Source organism: Gigantopelta aegis, chromosome 14 (assembly GCF_016097555.1).
Source record: "Gigantopelta aegis isolate Gae_Host chromosome 14, Gae_host_genome, whole genome shotgun sequence".
NCBI classification, from domain to species: domain Eukaryota; kingdom Metazoa; phylum Mollusca; class Gastropoda; order Neomphalida; family Peltospiridae; genus Gigantopelta; species Gigantopelta aegis.
In genome coordinates, this window is record NC_054712.1 from 25,195,914 (window position 1) to 25,213,916 (window position 18,003).

General features: G+C 35.6%; 1 protein-coding gene across 1 annotated transcript in view; it reads left to right on the plus strand.

Annotated features, from left to right (window-relative positions):
* The first annotated feature begins 14,016 nt into the window (after window positions 1-14,016).
* LOC121388299 (hydrocephalus-inducing protein homolog) overlaps window positions 14,017-18,003 on the plus strand; it is a 93,936-nt gene continuing 89,949 nt past the window's right edge. Inside the window, exons 1-4 of the mRNA XM_041519587.1 lie at window positions 14,017-14,047; window positions 15,130-15,254; window positions 16,892-17,093; window positions 17,643-17,769. Coding sequence (XP_041375521.1) covers window positions 15,179-15,254; window positions 16,892-17,093; window positions 17,643-17,769 — 405 coding nt within the window. The 5' untranslated portion in view covers window positions 14,017-14,047; window positions 15,130-15,178. The remainder of the gene's footprint in view (window positions 14,048-15,129; window positions 15,255-16,891; window positions 17,094-17,642; window positions 17,770-18,003) is intronic.

An 18,003-nucleotide genomic window follows, 5' to 3' on the forward strand; every position in this document is an offset into this window, starting at 1 on the left:
TGCTGGCCTAAGAACTAAACATCTGAGCCCCCCCCCCCCCCCCCCCCCCCCCCACACACACACACAACTATATAACAAGCCTTTGTATCCCTATACAAATGTAACTTTTACATAGGAAAACCTTTATTAAATATTCTAAATACTACAAAACTTACGAAGGTATGACTGTGGACAATTCTCACGGTGATCTCACTTTGAAAAAATATATATTTCTGTAAAATAGATTTTTGCTTAATGAGCATTCCCATTTTTGTTTACGACAAATATCGTAAATCATGACACACTATTAAAGAGAACTTTACGATACTTTCGAAAATCTGTCGTATCTTAAATCTACGACATTCGTATTTTGCTTTTAACTAGCTACGATATGTCGTAGCTAAGATGGCTTCGAAAATACGGGCCCTGCGTTTCAAATCGTGTGAAGAGAAACAAGAAGAGCCTTCGGACGATTTGGAAAACGAAGACATGCGTCTGATGAACGAACGTGAATTCGACATCAACCGGGATTATTTGAAGAAAAAAAAAAAGACGTTATCACGAGAACATGTGCCACGATGCCATAGCAAACACCGCGCAGAAACTACGGTGGAATTTGCTTAGGGATACGTACACACACTTTCTTACTTACATGTATTACTTTGATAAGGGCCCAAAATCGAGAAATATTCTGGAGTCGGTGCCGGTGGACCCTAAAAGGGACGCGAGACCGCAAATTTATGCCAAAGTGAACCAGTATTGCTCTTGGATCACCGAATTTCTGGATGACGATGGCGACGACACTGATGATGATGATGAATCCAGTACAGATGAAGAGAAATAAACACTAATAATAATATTCACATGTCGCCCTTAAGGCCCCTCGACGTAACCCAATGTGTGTCCCATTATTCATGTGTAGTTGTCTATAGTGATTATAATTTAGAAATAAATGAAAAACCAAACCAAAATTTCAGTAGTCCACACAAGTCTCGCTCGAAACGATGGACGGATGGATGGATGTAGGCACTGTGTTTTGTTTTCACTACAATATACTGCCAATGATTTTAAAGATTCAAATTTCGCTAAGGATATTGGGAAAAACATATCAAGCAAATGCATTTATTGTATATCAGTCGTGCATAATTGTGGGCACCATCCAAACAACATAGTCTCATAGTTGCATAAATGTTAAATGTGCACAAATTGCTGACATATATTTGGTATATATAAAGGTTGAGTAGTATATGATGGGTATTCAGGGTAGTATTGAACCATTCATTGGGCAATATTACACAATATCTGTATCATTAATAGGTTACATCCACATACTGACTAAAACAAAATCACAATAGACCTCTAAAGGCATACTAAAACTAGTTGTAATCAAATCTTCTCTGTATACATGATACATTTTTAAAGCGTAAATGTCCTTATATAGGAGTGTGAATATATATGTATGTACCCTAAAATCTAATATAAGTTAATTAATTAGGCAAAGGATATTTAATCAAGCAAGGCAGAATCTTTTTTATCAGCTGAATATATCTGCGAAATGTTCCACTTTGTACAAATTCTTCACGGATAGTTTAAATATGCAGCATTATTTGATTAAATCAATCCCAAAAGTGTATAAAGTATGTATTACTAAATTAAGACTATCTGCACATAACTTAACAATTGAAACTGGCCGATATAGAAATATTAATAGATTTGAGAGAGTTTGTTATATAATAGTGGAAATGTTGAAGATGAATATCATTTTGTTATGTTGTTCTGCATTTAGTAATATAAGAAATATATAATATTAAACGCTATTATTGGTTTAGACCTTCAATGTTCAAATTTATAGAGTTGCTTTACTGTAAAAATGTAAATGTTAAAATGCTTTGTAATCTAGGAAAATATTTGGTCAAAGCCTTTAAGTGCAGAAATCGTGTAATTGGATAATTTATTAATATATCATGCTTCAGTTGTCTATTTATATTCTTCACTAGCCATACTTCTGTCATGATTGTTTGCTCATGTACATGTATATTGTTTGTACCAATAAGAAAATGCTTATGGCAATAAAGAATTGAATTGACTGACTGCAGTATGAAAACAACCAATCAGTGCATTACACCGCTCATTAATATTAATTAACAAGGTGACAATGTTTTCCGGAAACTAAAAGTACCGGTATCCTTTTTATGCTCCACAGATTAAACTAACATGATTACTCTTTGACTGTACTACCTGTCATTTGTTAACAATCAGCAAGAACAAAGAAACCTTTTCAACACTTGTGTCTGACGTCATATAACTGTAAATACAATGTGTTGAGTGCATCGTTAAATAAAACATTTCTTTCTTTTTTTATACAGACATGAATAATAATATCAACATTAAGAAAAGAAAAAGAAGAAGAAGAAAACAATACATGTTATAATGGTTACAATACAGTACACCTTACGTGATTGAGCTCCTTTAATAATATTTATTTTAATTTACCGAATATCGAAGATCAGACAAAAGACAATAGAATCTGTTACACTACATGCACTTTATTAGATAGAGTTGTAGTTTAGTTTTTTGATGTTAGCGATTAATATTTTATGTACTTTATTTTTGCTGGTCAACCAGACTATGTTTTTATTATTCATATATGAACATGGAAATAAGGTTATTGTATTGTATTGTATTGTATTGTATTGTATTGTATTGTATTGTATTGTATTGTATTATTTAATCTGCAAGAAAATGGGGCGTCGCGTAACTGCAACAAGTTTTACTCTTATTTTTATTGTATTTTAAACTGTGTTTGTTAAACCGCTAATATTAATTGCATAACATATATACATTATTCGTTTTTATAAAAATGTGACGGTGCACCTCGAACGTTCCCGATTTAGTTGAGGCAACACGACCGCTCATGTCATATCTGTTGTACACGCATTATGATTGGCTAGAATAAACCAATGTGTGTTAAGCTTTCTGAAGGACTTGGCGGTACTCCATGGTTACAGGATAGCTTTGATAAGTTGGTAAATTCGATACAATGGAGTTTGGAGACGAGTAAATTTTGTACAGAACAAATATTGATCAACACAATCATACTTTGTTGTGAGATAAGGTGAGATTACACTATTTTGGCACACTATATTTCCACCGTATTTCATATTGCTGAAAGTGTTAGTTTCAATCATTGTTTTTACTCTTTGTAACATAACTAAACATATTTTCGATATATTACATATTTTCGGTTTGGTTTTTTTGCAAAGAGTGCTCCAAAACAAGTTGATTATATAAGTCAAAATAATGAATCTGAATGTTTTTCTATTAATGGCGTACTACAAAATAAATGAACAGGGTTTGTCTATCAGTATCATGAGTGACTAGATGCCCCTATTATTATGTCTCGGCCTATAATCCAAATTAGTGCAGGGCACACATTAAGTCAATACATGGCATGGGTTTGACGGAGTATGGCGATCTCGCCCCGTGTCGATCTCGCCCTGGCGAAGTCGCCCCGGGCGAGTTCGCCAGGACTTATTTTCATCGTTAGGCGAAGTTATCATACATATTAGACTTGCTAGAAGACATATATTACAACATATATTATAGTATATATCTACTGTCATTATCAGCATGTTTTTGTGCCAAAACTACAGGGTTATACCACTTATACTACTAGTTTTGTGTTGGGACACGCTGTGGCGAGATCGCCATATTTACTTCCGTGTTGCATGTCTGTTTAGCGAAGTCGCCAGTACATTATAATTCAACAATATTCAAGTTACAAGCTGTTTTATGTTTACTTCATTAAGTAAATACATGTGCAGTAGTCATGTTTTGATTTTCTTGTTGTAAAATGTAATACGTTGGTAGTTTACATTTCTGACGATTTCACTTGCAAGCCGGGGCGAGATCGCCAGGATTTTCCAACGGAGCCTGGCGATCTCGCCCCGTGTCGATTTTGTTTTTTCTTGTTTAAGTTTACAGTTTACAGTTTATTATAATAAATACACGTAAAGTACACATTTATGGTTTGTTTCATCATGTAATGTAACATTATTATTTCACTTTTTCAGGCTGTGGCGAGATCGCCAGGATTTTCTCAGTGTAGCATTTTTATGTTGGTGAAGTTGTCACACGTTACTACGCAACTATTTGTCATAAGTGCACACTTTGATGTTCAATTTGGTATAATAAATATATGAACAAGACAACATTCATTTATTGTTTTGTTGTCTTGTTCATATATTTATTATACCAAATTGAACATCAAAGTGTGCACTTATGACAAATAGTTGCGTAGTAACGTGTGACAACTTCACCAACATAAAAATGCTACACTGAGAAAATCCTGGCGATCTCGCCACAGCCTGAAAAAGTGAAATAATAATGTTACATTACATGATGAAACAAACCATAAATGTGTACTTTACGTGTATTTATTATAATAAACTGTAAACTGTAAACTTAAACAAGAAAAAACAAAATCGACACAGGGCGAGATCGCCAGGCTCCGTTGGAAAATCCTGGCGATCTCGCCCCGGCTTGCAAGTGAAATCGTCAGAAATGTAAACTACCAATGTATTACATTTTACAACAAGAAAATCAAAACATGACTACTGCACATGTATTTACTTAATGAAGTAAACATAAAACAGCTTGTAACTTGAATATTGTTGAGTTATAATGTACTGGCGACTTCGCTAAACAGACATGCAACACGGAAGTAAATATGGCGATCTCGCCACAGCGTGTCCCAACACAAAACTAGTAGTATAAGTGGTATAACCCTGTAGTTTTGGCACAAAAACATGCTGATAATGACAGTAGATATATACTATAATATATGTTGTAATATATGTCTTCTAGCAAGTCTAATATGTATGATAACTTCGCCTAACGATGAAAATAAGTCCTGGCGAAGTCGCCCCGGGTGAGTTCACCAGGGCGAGATCGACACGGGGCGAGATCGCCAGGCTCCGGTTCGACCCATACCCCCTTTCAATTGTTAGTGTTAGTTTTAAGGTTAGGGTTAGTCTTAGAGACTTTGATATAGAGGGGTAGTTTCGAACTCTTTCGCAACACTTTTTATAGTGTGCAGGGTGAGTTGCTTCCCTCTATTTAATAAATTTGAAATGATTGGGGAACTTTTTGAAGGATGTCGGAAGATTTATTTTGTTAATAATGATGTAATTATTTCAGTTGTGATTTAGTATTTAGTATTTTTGGTTTGTATGTCCATTTGTTGCACTATTTCAGTTGAGAAACAGTTTTGAATACCAGCTTTATATAATGTAACCATTTTCGGATGTAGAAAGAATCACACTTTCTATGTCCGTTCAGACTATAACCCAAATATAAATAGTCAAAGTGTTAATGTGTGTAGGGTGAGTTGACAATCAGGGCCCGTATTTTCGGAGCCATCGTAGCTACGACATATCATAGCTATTTACGAGCAAAATATGAATGTCGTAGATTTAAGAAAGTATCATAAAGTTCTCTTAGTGTGTCATGATTTATGATATTTGTCGTAAACAAAAAATGGGAATTCTCATTAAATGGAGATAGAAAAGTTGGGGTATTTCTCGATGATGTCATCAAGGAAATTCCCTCTTAACGTCATCTTGTTACAGCTGACTTTCCAGAATGGATACTATGCAAGTGTCTGAACAACTGACAAAGAGGCCCCATAAGGGAAACTAATGTTCCATAGAAGTGGACATTTTAATATCGGATGTGAGGAGCAGCATTCTTTTGTCTTCTTTTGGCTGGTTAACAGTGATTAGTCTACATTAGTCCCAGAATACAAAGTACTATATATACACATAAATCAACTTTTAAAATGATTTGATTATGAATATTTTAGACGAGTGGTAAAGCCCTCGTTTTATGCGCGGTCAGTCTGGGATCTATCCCCATTGGTGGGTCCATTGGGCTATTTCTCGTCCCAGACAGTGCACCACGACTGGCTGTGGTATGTGTTATCCTGTCTATGGGTGGTGCATATAAAATATCCCTTGCTACTAATGGAAAAATGTAGCAGGTTTTCTCATTAAGACTATATGTCGAAATTACCAAATGATTGACATCCAATAGCTGATGATTAATAAATCAATGTGCTCTACCTGCTTATACAAGACATGCATATCTGCACCATTGGCGTAGCCAGGATTTTATATTGGGGGGGTGGGGGGCAATATTTAATATTTTTCAAGAGGGGTGACCGTATGAAATGTTTGACATCCAATAACAGATGATTAATTAATCAATGTGTTACTGTTATAGTCATGCCATTAAAGAAAACTTTTTTTTCAGGATAATTGAAAATGCCCCTGGGGCCATTTGGTGAGGTGGTGGGAACCACGGGCACACTGGATGCCCTGAGTCCTGCCACCCAGAACTACAAGAGCAGAGTGATTGCTCCAAGGAATCCCAAGGTGCTCAGAGACGATGATCCACTGCATAAGGTACATCTCTTTATTAAACCAGGGGTGGGACTTAATTAGCTCACTTACTTGAGGTGCTTGCGTCGCATGATTGAACCACCTCTATGGATCCATTCAGCTGATTGGTTTTTTTCTCATTCCAACCAGGGCACCACAACTGGTCAAAGGCTGTGGTATGTGCTTTTCTGTCTGTGGGAAAGTGCATATAAAAAATCCCTTGCTGCATTAAGAAGCATTTAGTAGGTTTCCTCTGATTATGTGTCAGAATTAATGACCAAATGTTTGACATCCAATAATTAATTAATCAATGTGCTTTAGTGGTGTCTTTAAACAAAACACATCCTTCAAAGGCCATGTCTTGGGAATCATTATTGGCCTTGGTGGTGTTGTGGTTAAGCCATAAGTACTTGGTTCACAGCCCGGTACCGGCTCCCATCCAGAGCGTGTTTTAATGACTCCATGAGTAGATCTAAGACCACTACACCGATGTCTTTCTCACTAACCCCAACACACTGTCCTGGACAGACAGCTCGGATACCTGAGGTATGTGTCCAGAACAGTGTGCTTGAACCTTAATTGGATATAAGCACGAATATAAGTTGGAATGAATGTATGAATGAATGAGTGAATCATAGTTAGTTTTTTAAGTATATATGCAGTGGGTATTTATTTTACTGTAAATAATAATGTAAGTAATAATCCAATGGAAGCTGTCAATTTGATCAATACCTATATGTCAGTGTTGAGTGTCTTGTTACAGGTTGCAGAGGAACACAAGGTATGCTCAGTTTAGTGCTTGTTGGTGAAAGGTCCATAGTCGTCTTGCAACAGTATATGGTGTTTTGGGTTCAAACTTACCTTTTTAACTGCAGAGAATATTCAGTTCTGTACATCTGTTGTACTCTCCACTGTATGCTTAATTGGCTGAATGTTTGTCAGAGCTCAAGACAATATTTTGAATTATGCTAAGGTTTTGTAAAAATAAAAATATACATGTAACATCTTATTGAAATGTCAAAATGTTTAGCTGTTCAACATGTTTAGCTGTTCAACATGTTTACAAATCACAAACATAAGCATCTTTTAATCATTTCCAGATGAGATGTGAGAATCTTATATTGGAGCAGGGGGTGGTGGTGGTGGGGGGCAGGGGGGGTGATACTAGACAAATTTATAGATTGACTGTGCACCCAGACAGGCCTACTTATTGCCATTTGCAAATTTTATAAACAATTGGTGAATTTTGTTTTAATTTGGTAAAATAATATTAAACAGCTAGTTTTTCCTAATTGTTTTAAGTTTAATAGATAATTTGGAGCAATGTTTTTTCTCACCAGGAGCTATATATAGCCCTGTCAGGAATCCACGTAACCAGATTTGAAGAAATTTATATTTACTAAATTTTAGTCGTAAATACCTTACAGTTTGTAAGAGGATCACTGACCTTTAATGCTTTAGTTAAATTATTTTAGAAATTAGTAACATTACTAATTAAATAATGTAGTACCCAGTATTGACAAACAAAAATTAATTTCAGATTTGAAATGTTGTATTTATAAAGATTAATATGTAGTGGCATTGGGCTTTTATTTTATTCTTTAGACAGAGTATCGCAATTACCATGGGCTGAATTTAGTAAGCCTGTTTTTCTTGATTACAGGTATGTAAGCATTATAAATGTACATGCATGTAGTTACATGTCAATTTAGTAAGTCTGTTTTTCTTGATTACAGGTATGTAAGCATTATAAATGTACATGCATGTAGTTACTTGTCAGTTTATTTTGATTTGTCCATTGTACATGCAGTTATGTTCAATATATATTAAGAAATACTACTGGAGCAAATCATCTATGTCTAAACTTGTGCAATTATTGTCTGTTCAAAACAGAAAAGAATTATGTAATATTGGTAAATATCTTAAAAATGCATTATGTTTACGTTCTCAACATATTTAATTGCCTATCCTCCAATTATGCACCACTTGTCAAATGTTGTTGATTTGTATATAAAATGTAATGCCTATGAGCCGGAAGGTTTAAAGCTAATAAACTATATACCTGCCTCTACATATGAATATACAAGCATGTAAGACAAAAAACCCAGGTTTTGTAAATTCATCCCTTTAATTATGTTATTCGTATCCACTGGATAAACAGTGTGCTAGGATGTTATTCAACAAACTAGTCCTTTTGTCTGAGACACAAACTTATGTAAAGTACCAGTCTGAAGACTTTTGGCCAGGAAAATTGAGGGCACATCATTTTTAAAAAAAGGTCATATACATGTAGGTACCCCATTTATATGGTTATGGATTTGAAATCTTTTAAAATAATTAGACTCTGCATTTCATTTACTATGTCAAATTATAAACAGCAATTCTCTTACTGTAATCTTTCTTGAAATTATAAAAAAAATATTTACATTAATTTCCAAGACTTTAGGGTATGTAAATTTAACCTTCATACCCTCTTGCAGAAACCGTTCTGTAAATGGAACCTGTATGTAAAATTGCCAGTCTTTTAAGTCTGGGTGTAATTATAATTTATACATTTTGAAAACAACATGGATAATAATTAATGATTTGATTTTCAGCATATTTAAAGTAGTTTCTAAGTAATCCCAGCTTTCATGTCGATAGTAGGCCTTCAGTTATAATAACAATACAATAATGCTTTTTTCTGTAAATGTTAGTTGAATATTTAGTGTTGAATGCTTTTTATTGGTCTTACTTTTAGTTTATTGCCTAGTACAATTTTAGTTTCATCGAAACAATCATATTGCCATGTTTTGCTTAACATACAATGTATGGTATCAACGATTAGAATATTATTAATAGTTAATTGTAGGTTGTTATAAGTACCATTACCGGGTAAGTTAACTGTAGGCACAGTATACAGTTAATTGCTTTGGTTATGGGCAAAAGTAGAGCAAACTACTGTAGGTTCATTCTGTGAAACCAGTATTGAAAGTGACAGTTCTCTTGATAAAACGTTTGTGTACCCTGTTATGCATATTACAAAATATTTGCATATGTAAAGGGGACTTCTAGATTAGTTATATTTTACAAACAAATGACAAAAGATGTTGAAGAAAAGAACCAAAATAGTATTTAATGACAAACACCAAGAATATTTTGTTTTTTATCTGACGTAAGACTATTTTATCAAATTAAATTAAATTAATATATTCATGTTTTTTACAAGGACACCAAGACAGTTTCTTTTGAAATGGACTACATTATCAGGCCTTACTATTAAACCTTATATCTTTCTTCTGGTCTGCCATGTTCTACTAATGAAACAAACTACCCTCTTCTTTTTGCACACAATTTGAAAATTGATTAACAGTGAACAGTTGCATGTAAGTGTATATTTAAAAATAAACCAAACACCCCCACCCACCCCCGCCCCCGAAAAGAGTTATACTCAATTCATGTTCCTGTTCTTTATATAATAATATTAAGTTTTTATTAGATACCGACTAAATTATCTGCTATTATAAACTACATTACACAGTCTTGAGTTAGAAAAACTCAGTTCTTTACCAGCAAAACCCCTAAGTACGTTAAAAGTGCTTGGCAGAAATTAGGAGTGGTGGGTCATCTGATTTTTACTTTATATTCATGCTGTTCTTTAGATGACGCCGAGCAAGTTTCTGTTTGATATGCAAATGAACACGGAGCAGAAACTGGCCAACACTCACGTGATGCGAATACCGCGAAAAGTGGCGCTTTTGGACATGGCAGAGACATCGCTTCAGAAGGTAAATCTCTTTAGAACAGGGCCATACACAGGGTGGGGGGGGGGGGGGGGGCATTTGCTTTCCCCTCCAAAAAACACAATGAACAGATGCATCTGTTGTCTTTTTTCTTTCTTTCTTTTTTTGTGCAGGTTGGGGGAGGGGGTCTAACTGGAGAAGAGCTGGTATTATTGTACCATGAATTTTAATTTTATACTGCCCCTCCTACACCCTACCTTCACCCCACTCCATAAAATACAGGTATGGCCGTGTAGAAAATTAATAACTGAATATATATTTTTAACTGGTTATTAGTGATGTGATTTTGTGGTGCATGCATTTACCTGTTATTAATGGGAGGAAATTTCCCTTGAATTGCCAGTATTTTGTTTTGTTTTGATGTCACTAAGCACTTGCTAGTTAAATTCCAACTGAATATTAACTTATTTTAGGAATATCTTATATTTTAGTTGAGGTTTTGAAATATAATATATGTTTAATCTGTCTTAAATTTATAAAGCCAGAGCAAAACGAAGCAATTATTTGTACTAAATTATTGAAAGTCAAAAACAAACAAACAATGTATTACTGTTTAGCTTCATATTTATGGGAAGGAGGTGGAGAACATTTAATTTAAGTACAAGTATACTATGAAAATAAATGTGCTACATGAAAGTAAAAAGTGAAACTTTTAAAAAAGTCAAAAAAGAAAAAAAAGAAAAAGAAAGAAAGTACATTAAAATACACACAGTATTAGTTTTGTCTTGTTCATGCATGTGTTTTTATAACATGTTCAACTGTACCTTGCTTCAGTCTGCACATCAGGAATGCAATTATTGTTCAACTGATTTCCAGGGCCTTGGCTAGGATGGGTTTTTTTGTGGGGTTTTTTGTTGTTGTTGTTGGGTTGTTGTTGTTTTTTTTTGGGGGGGGGGGGGAGGCAACTGAGTAGTTAATAGTCTAAAACACCTTAAACGGTTAAGAAGAGAATTTTCTTCAAGTTTCTATAATGTTTTCCGGATTTACCCACACCACCCCCACTAGCTATGGCCCTGATTTCATTTTCATGTAGTAAACTGGAAATGCTGTGAAATTGCGCCATTCAACAATTATGTACCCCCTTCCCCTTCTAAATTGGTTTTTTAAATCCACACACACACACCCCACTACTAAAATTATTTAATATTCTTGTCATGTGCACATGCATACATTCACACTCTCATTCACTCACCCTAAAACATACACACACGCATGCACACACGTGTGCATGCACACACAAACACACACACACACACACAGAGAGTCTTTCCGGGATCTAAGCAACAACGAAAACATCATTAGCATGAAAAAGGTCCGGTTTTGTGTGAATTCCAGTTTACAGAGGGTACCGTTTTGATTAGTTTCACTGTATTTCATACAGACTGTACATTGATTGTGTTTTAGTTCTCTCAAGTCAACATTGATGAGCCCATGTTCCAGCCTTTCCCGTCCGAGATCTTCTTCCAGAACTTTGAGCCGTATGAGACTTACGAAGTACCACTGGTTCTACGAAATAATGACAAAGTAAATTATATGTATTTTTTATATATATTTGTTTACCTTTTTTCTTTAACATCAGGTTCACACAAAAATGTGTTACCGTATTTTCCCATGTATTATGAACACCGATGTATAATGTGCACCCCCCACTTTGAACGTTTATTCCAAGAAAAAAACATGAACCACAATATAATGCGCACTGTTTTTTTAAACCACAAAATCAACGGTGAATGCAAGATGTACCGTTTTCCACCTGTCACCAAAATTAACTAAACGCGAAAGCAGCGGTATATTCATGAAACCTAGTTTGACGGAAATGGCCAAATTAAATCTCATGGAAATGAAAAATATTTATGGTTTATGTTTATGCACTTTTTGGCGAGGTATGGATGCTTTTGTACATTTATTTTACATTTATTACAACCATCACAAGTGAAAAGCGAATTTTTACGGTGTTTTGGCATATGAACACTGTCAATAACCTGTAACTACCGATCAACGATTTTTTATGGGTGATGGCTGGACATTTTTAAAATTTTTTTTTTTTATTATTGTTATATATAATGTGCACCCCCATTTTTAACCTGTATTGTTTGGACAAAAGTGTGCATAATACATGGGAAAATACGGTAAATTTGATGATGTCTGTTAGAAAAATAACAGTTCATACAAGTTTTGGAAATCTGGACAGTTTGAAAATCTGGGCAGGTATGAAATTTGAATTTCATTTTTCAGAGAAATAACAAGGTTCATAGGTGTCTTGGAAATCCTACACAGTCATGGAATTTGCAATTTTATTTTCCACTGGAAATTTCAGGCCTAAGAGAAATGGAATTTTAAATTGGAAAAAACCCAGTTGGTTGATAATTACTTTTTCCACATTTAAAACAACAGAAGACACAATAAACAAAGTTGTAATATTATTACATTACCAATGCTGATGATCACTGAAAAATCGTAGAAAATTCTAAAAATGTAATTGAAGATGTCTTAAAACTTAATGAAAAGTCATAGACTGTTTAATAAGAAAGTGTAAACACTGAATAATAAGGGAAACCTTTTTTTTTCTTTTTTTAAATGTTTGCTTTAAACTGCCAAATTAATGAAATTAACTGCTTTTTTGTTTTTAACCATATTTTATTTTATTTTTCCTTCTTTCAAATTTTTCATTATAAAATAATTTTATCAGTCTCATTTACTAGAGAGTCTTCAATACAAAACATGTATTTAATAACATGCAATAATTGTATGTTATAGGTTCCTCGACTGATGAAAGTAACACAGGCAAATTCACCATACTTCAAAATTATCAGTCCACATGATGTGGGGAACAAAGTTGGACCAGGACTTCCAACCACATTCAGGATCCAATTCACTCCTGATGAGAAAAAGGTTGATTAATAAAATTTGTTTGTTTGTTTGATCGTTCATTTGTTCATGAGGCTATTATTTAAGTATTAGTTATAGAGAATACAAAAATATTGGAGCTCAACTAGCAATAATCTTTCCTGTAATTAGCAAATTATTTTGATACACATTGGTTAAATTTTTTTGACTGATTTTTCAATAGTGTTTTTAAAAACATATAAAAAATATTATTTTAACTGGCTGGAAAAAAAATTCTGTACATTTTGCAATGTGGTTGCATAGAAACAAATCTCCTTGTATATATTTTTTACTGTTTAGATGAATCACGAAAAATTTCCAGTTTTTAGAAATTTCCAGTTTACAGAGGATTCTGTTTTTAAGGGTTTCACTGTATAAGTGATCTTCTTTGTAGGATTATTGTCACGAGCTCGTGTGCATCACGGAGAGAGAAAAGTTTCTTGTTCCTGTCAAGGCAATCGGTGCCCGCGCCATCTTGGATTTCCCCGACGAAATCATCTTCCCAGTGTGTCCAGTCAAGTACCCAAACACAAAAACACTGCTCATCGGCAACAGAGAGGCCAAACACTGCTGATCTGGCGTAAAAACATCGGCAACATCGGCAACAGAGGCCAAGTTCACACTGCAGATTGACAGGTAATCATCTGGGCTGATTGTAAAAACACTGCTGATCCGAAACATCGGCAACAGAGAGGCCAAGTTCACACTGCAGGTTGACAGGTAATCATGTGGCTTGTAAAAACACTGCTGATCCGAAACATCGGCAACAGAGAGGCCAAGTTCACACTGCAGATTGACAGGTAATCATCTGGCTTGTAAAAACACTGCTGATCCGAAACATCGGCAACAGAGAGGCCAAGTTCACACTGCAGGTTGACAGGTAATCATGTGGCTTGTAAAAACACTGCTGATCCGAAACATCGGCAACAGAGAGGCCAAGTTCACACTGCAGATTGACAGGTAATCATGTGGCTTGTAAAAACACTGCTGATCCGAAACATCGGCAACAGAGAGGCCAAGTTCACACTGCAGGTTGACAGGTAATCATCTGGCTTGTAAAAATAAGCTGGAAATGAGAACATTTCTGAGGCTATTATAATTACCTACATATTGACTACCTTTTGCAGAGTGTTCCTACGGTCTTCAGATTCGGCTGTCTGTGCTCCCTAGCACTTGCTTGTTTGAGTATTGAGTCCTTTATTTTCCCTTTCCAACTCTCTTTCTGTTTTGGACTGGCCCACATCAGAACCTGCACCTAAGACAGCTTGCTCTGAACACAATCCATGCAGTGAAGAAATTGTCTACAGCAAAAGCAAATGTTGTGGTAAAAAAACCCAGAATATTGTCCACAGCAAAACAAAATAACTCTACGGCATTGCCTATTGCTGTGGACAATTGCATGGGTTGGAACATGCACATTAAGAAGGTAGTCAAAGGAACAAACCCATGAAATAATTATAAGATGGTTTATGTGTTGAAAATATGCATACCCAGAGCACTAACACCAACTGACTGTTCAGCAAATAAAATCCACAGATTGTTTTTAATTAATTAAAAACCTTGATTATTCCTGCTAAATGGAGGCAGCCATGAAACCACTGTAATAAGCCTATGATCACGATACAGAAAATTGATGAAAAGACTGGGTTTAGGGGGACCTTTATTCTATAACCTTATTCTTGTATCAGTTTACATTGCTGCTGCAGTGGAAACCTGTTCTGAATATATGATCAGGTGAAATGATAAAAATAATAAATTCACTTTGATTTTCCTGACTTTGCCGTATCATTGCCTCCACAGTACAATTGATATCACATTGTAAAACAACAATCAGAAATTCCAATTTAATTTAATAAAGTATTTAACCAAACATATTTCAGTTAATATTAAATATTATGAAAAGATATTTAAGTATTGTTCCCTCTGTTAAAATACTGAGAAAAAGATTATATACATCTGAGCAAAAGTTGTCAATCAAGTTAATTGATGAACAGCAGAGATTTCATAATATGTGTTTTTATGCATGAATGTTTATTTTGCAGACCTTTTGCAGTGAGCCCTGATATTGGCACCCTGGGTGTTAATGACAGTATGCAGGTTACTGTGGAATTCACACCTGAAAATGTTGGTGACATCACAACCGATCTTGTTCTGCACTACGATACAGGTATTACTTGTTTTTTATTGTTCAGTATTCCAGGGGCTGCACGTAGACCAGTGGTAAAGAGCTCGCTTGATGCGCTGTCGGAGTGGGATCAACCCCCATCAGTGGGCCCATTGGGCTATTTCTCGTTCAAGCCAGTGTACCACAACTGGTATATCAAAGGCCATGGTATGTGCTATCCTGTCTGGGAAAGTGCATATAAAAGATCCTTTTCTGCATTAGGAAAGATGTAGTGGGTTTTCTCTGATGACTACTAGTCAGAATTACCAAATGTTTGACATCCAATAGCCGATGATTGATTAATCAATGTACTCTAGTGGTGTTGTTAAACAAAACAAACAAATTTGTTCAGTATTCATTACATAATTACATGGGAGAATGAGTATTTTAGGAGTGTTGGGAGTGCAGTAAAACTTTACAAAGAAATTATGTTCTAAGATCTGACTTTAATGGAATGCCAAGCACCAAAGGCACATATGATCGTTTAGGTATTGGTTTGAAAATAGAAATATAAAATTCTTGTTTTAAAACAAGGTAGCCAAAAGGGTGAGTCTACAGATGAAGATTGTATTGTTTTTATACACCATGCACTGAATGAGATATATAGTGTTAAACCTGTCTGTCCGTCCAGCTGCACAAACTCTGGCAGTGTTTAATAATAATAATAATCATACCAATAATAATAATAATAATAATAATAATAATAATTTTGTTTCCAAATGTATGTCAAATCCAGTTTGTACTGGCTGAACCATATCCAATAAAATAAATTCTAATAAAAAAACTATTATCTCTCAATAGCTTTTTGATGAATTTATTGTTAAATATATCCACTGACTTCATCTTAAGCCATCTTTGACTATTTTAATGACTGACAGATTAAAACATGCATTGGTACCAATACACTTTTTTCTAGTTGTTTGATTAATTTAGCTGTTCATTTCTGACTATTATTCACCTAATTTCTTTTCAACATCACCTGTCCTCAAACAAGTGAAAATCAGAGTCAAAGACAAATACGTCCAAACCAAACAGCGAAGGAAAAAAGAAGAAAGTTAGTCACGTGACCTGAATTAGAGGGAGCATACATTAGAAGAATTTTAGGCCATCCCATTGGCTGTTGGGATGTTAGGACCAGACTACTAGCCATAGGGGGGAGGAAGGAAGGAATGTTTTATTTAATGATGCACTCAACACATTTTATTTATGGTTATATGGCATTGGACATATGGTTAAGGACCACACAGATATTGAGAGAGGAAACCTGATGTCGCTACTTCATGGGTTACTCTTTTCCGTAGGGAGGGAGTGCACTTGTTTGAGGACAGGTGATGCAGCTATAAAAGAGAAAACACCTCAAGTTTTCTCACTAATATCAAAACCTATATTAGCTCAGCCATTTACCTTTCAATTGACTGTTCAAAATTGCGCCAAATTTGCTCAATCAAAATTGCGCACCCCTTTCTCTTTGGCATTAACGGCTCCATTAAAAATTCCATAGCACCACCACCACCCCCATCCCTCCTCACCCCTCACCCCACCTTTCCTGTCATGCGCCACAACAGCTTGTTCTGAATGTGCACGTAAAACCCTATGACCTCACCTGACCTAAGTTTTCTCTTTTGTTGTTATATTTTCAGGTGAAGATATCTACATAGCTCTGTACGGAGCTGCCCAGGACTGCAATGTGAGACTGGACAAGAACTCGATCCGGATAGAAAACACATACATCTCGATGGCCAACGAGAGAACGGTCACCATCCAGAACCGGTCGGATGTGATTGCTCATTTCCGCTGGACACAGTACGCCACTCGGGAGGAGGAGGAACAGCAGAAGTTTCTGTTAGTATTCATTTGATTTGAAAATAATATAACTTAAAGCTGATTCTAGTTTTTGAGCATAGCAAAACAAGTTTCAGCAGGAACAGCATTTTACTGTTAACTTACATGTTACAAGATCTTGGTTATATTTTTAATTTTAGCAAATCCAATGTGTTTCTGGTCATTCTAAAAAAGTACATACCTGTGTCATTTAATTTAGGCTCAGTGGCTTTAAAATGTATTTTGGTTACAGATATTCTCCTTGTTTCATCTATGTGAAAATTTAAATTTAATGACTATTTGGCTACAGATTTGCTAAGCCATCTTAGTACTACGATATCGTAAAACCGCCTTAAGCTGTTACATCACTACGACACTTGCCATAGCATACAATGGTTATACGATATTGTACTGCTAAGTTAGCTTCGAAAATATGGGCCAAGGGCTTTACAAAGCAGAAACAAAACAATAATGAAAGTGCTGTTTGTGTCTAAATGGAGAAGACTGTGTTCCTGTGCCCATAGATTCATTTCCGTACTGACATGATGATTATGTATTTGTTTATTACAGGAAGCAACTGGACCTGGAGAAGGAGGAGCGAGATGACACTGACCGATTCCTGGATGAGTGCATCGCCGACCCGACACTCCGAGACAAACTCTCCATCCTCGGACGAACTTTCAAGAACAGGCAGAAGGTAATCTCACATGGTGGACACTAACCTGGAAATGCATGATGTAGTGGGGGGGGGGGGGGGGGGGGCTTGGCTAGGAGTTACGTAAAGACTTAATGGGGGGTGAGGCTTGGCTGGGAGTTCTGTAAAGACTTAGTACTTGGGGGGGGGGGGCACTGGGCTAGGAGTTCTGTAAAGGCTTATTGGAGGGGGGGGGGGGGCTGGGCAAGGAGTTATGTAAAGGCTTAGTTGAGGGGG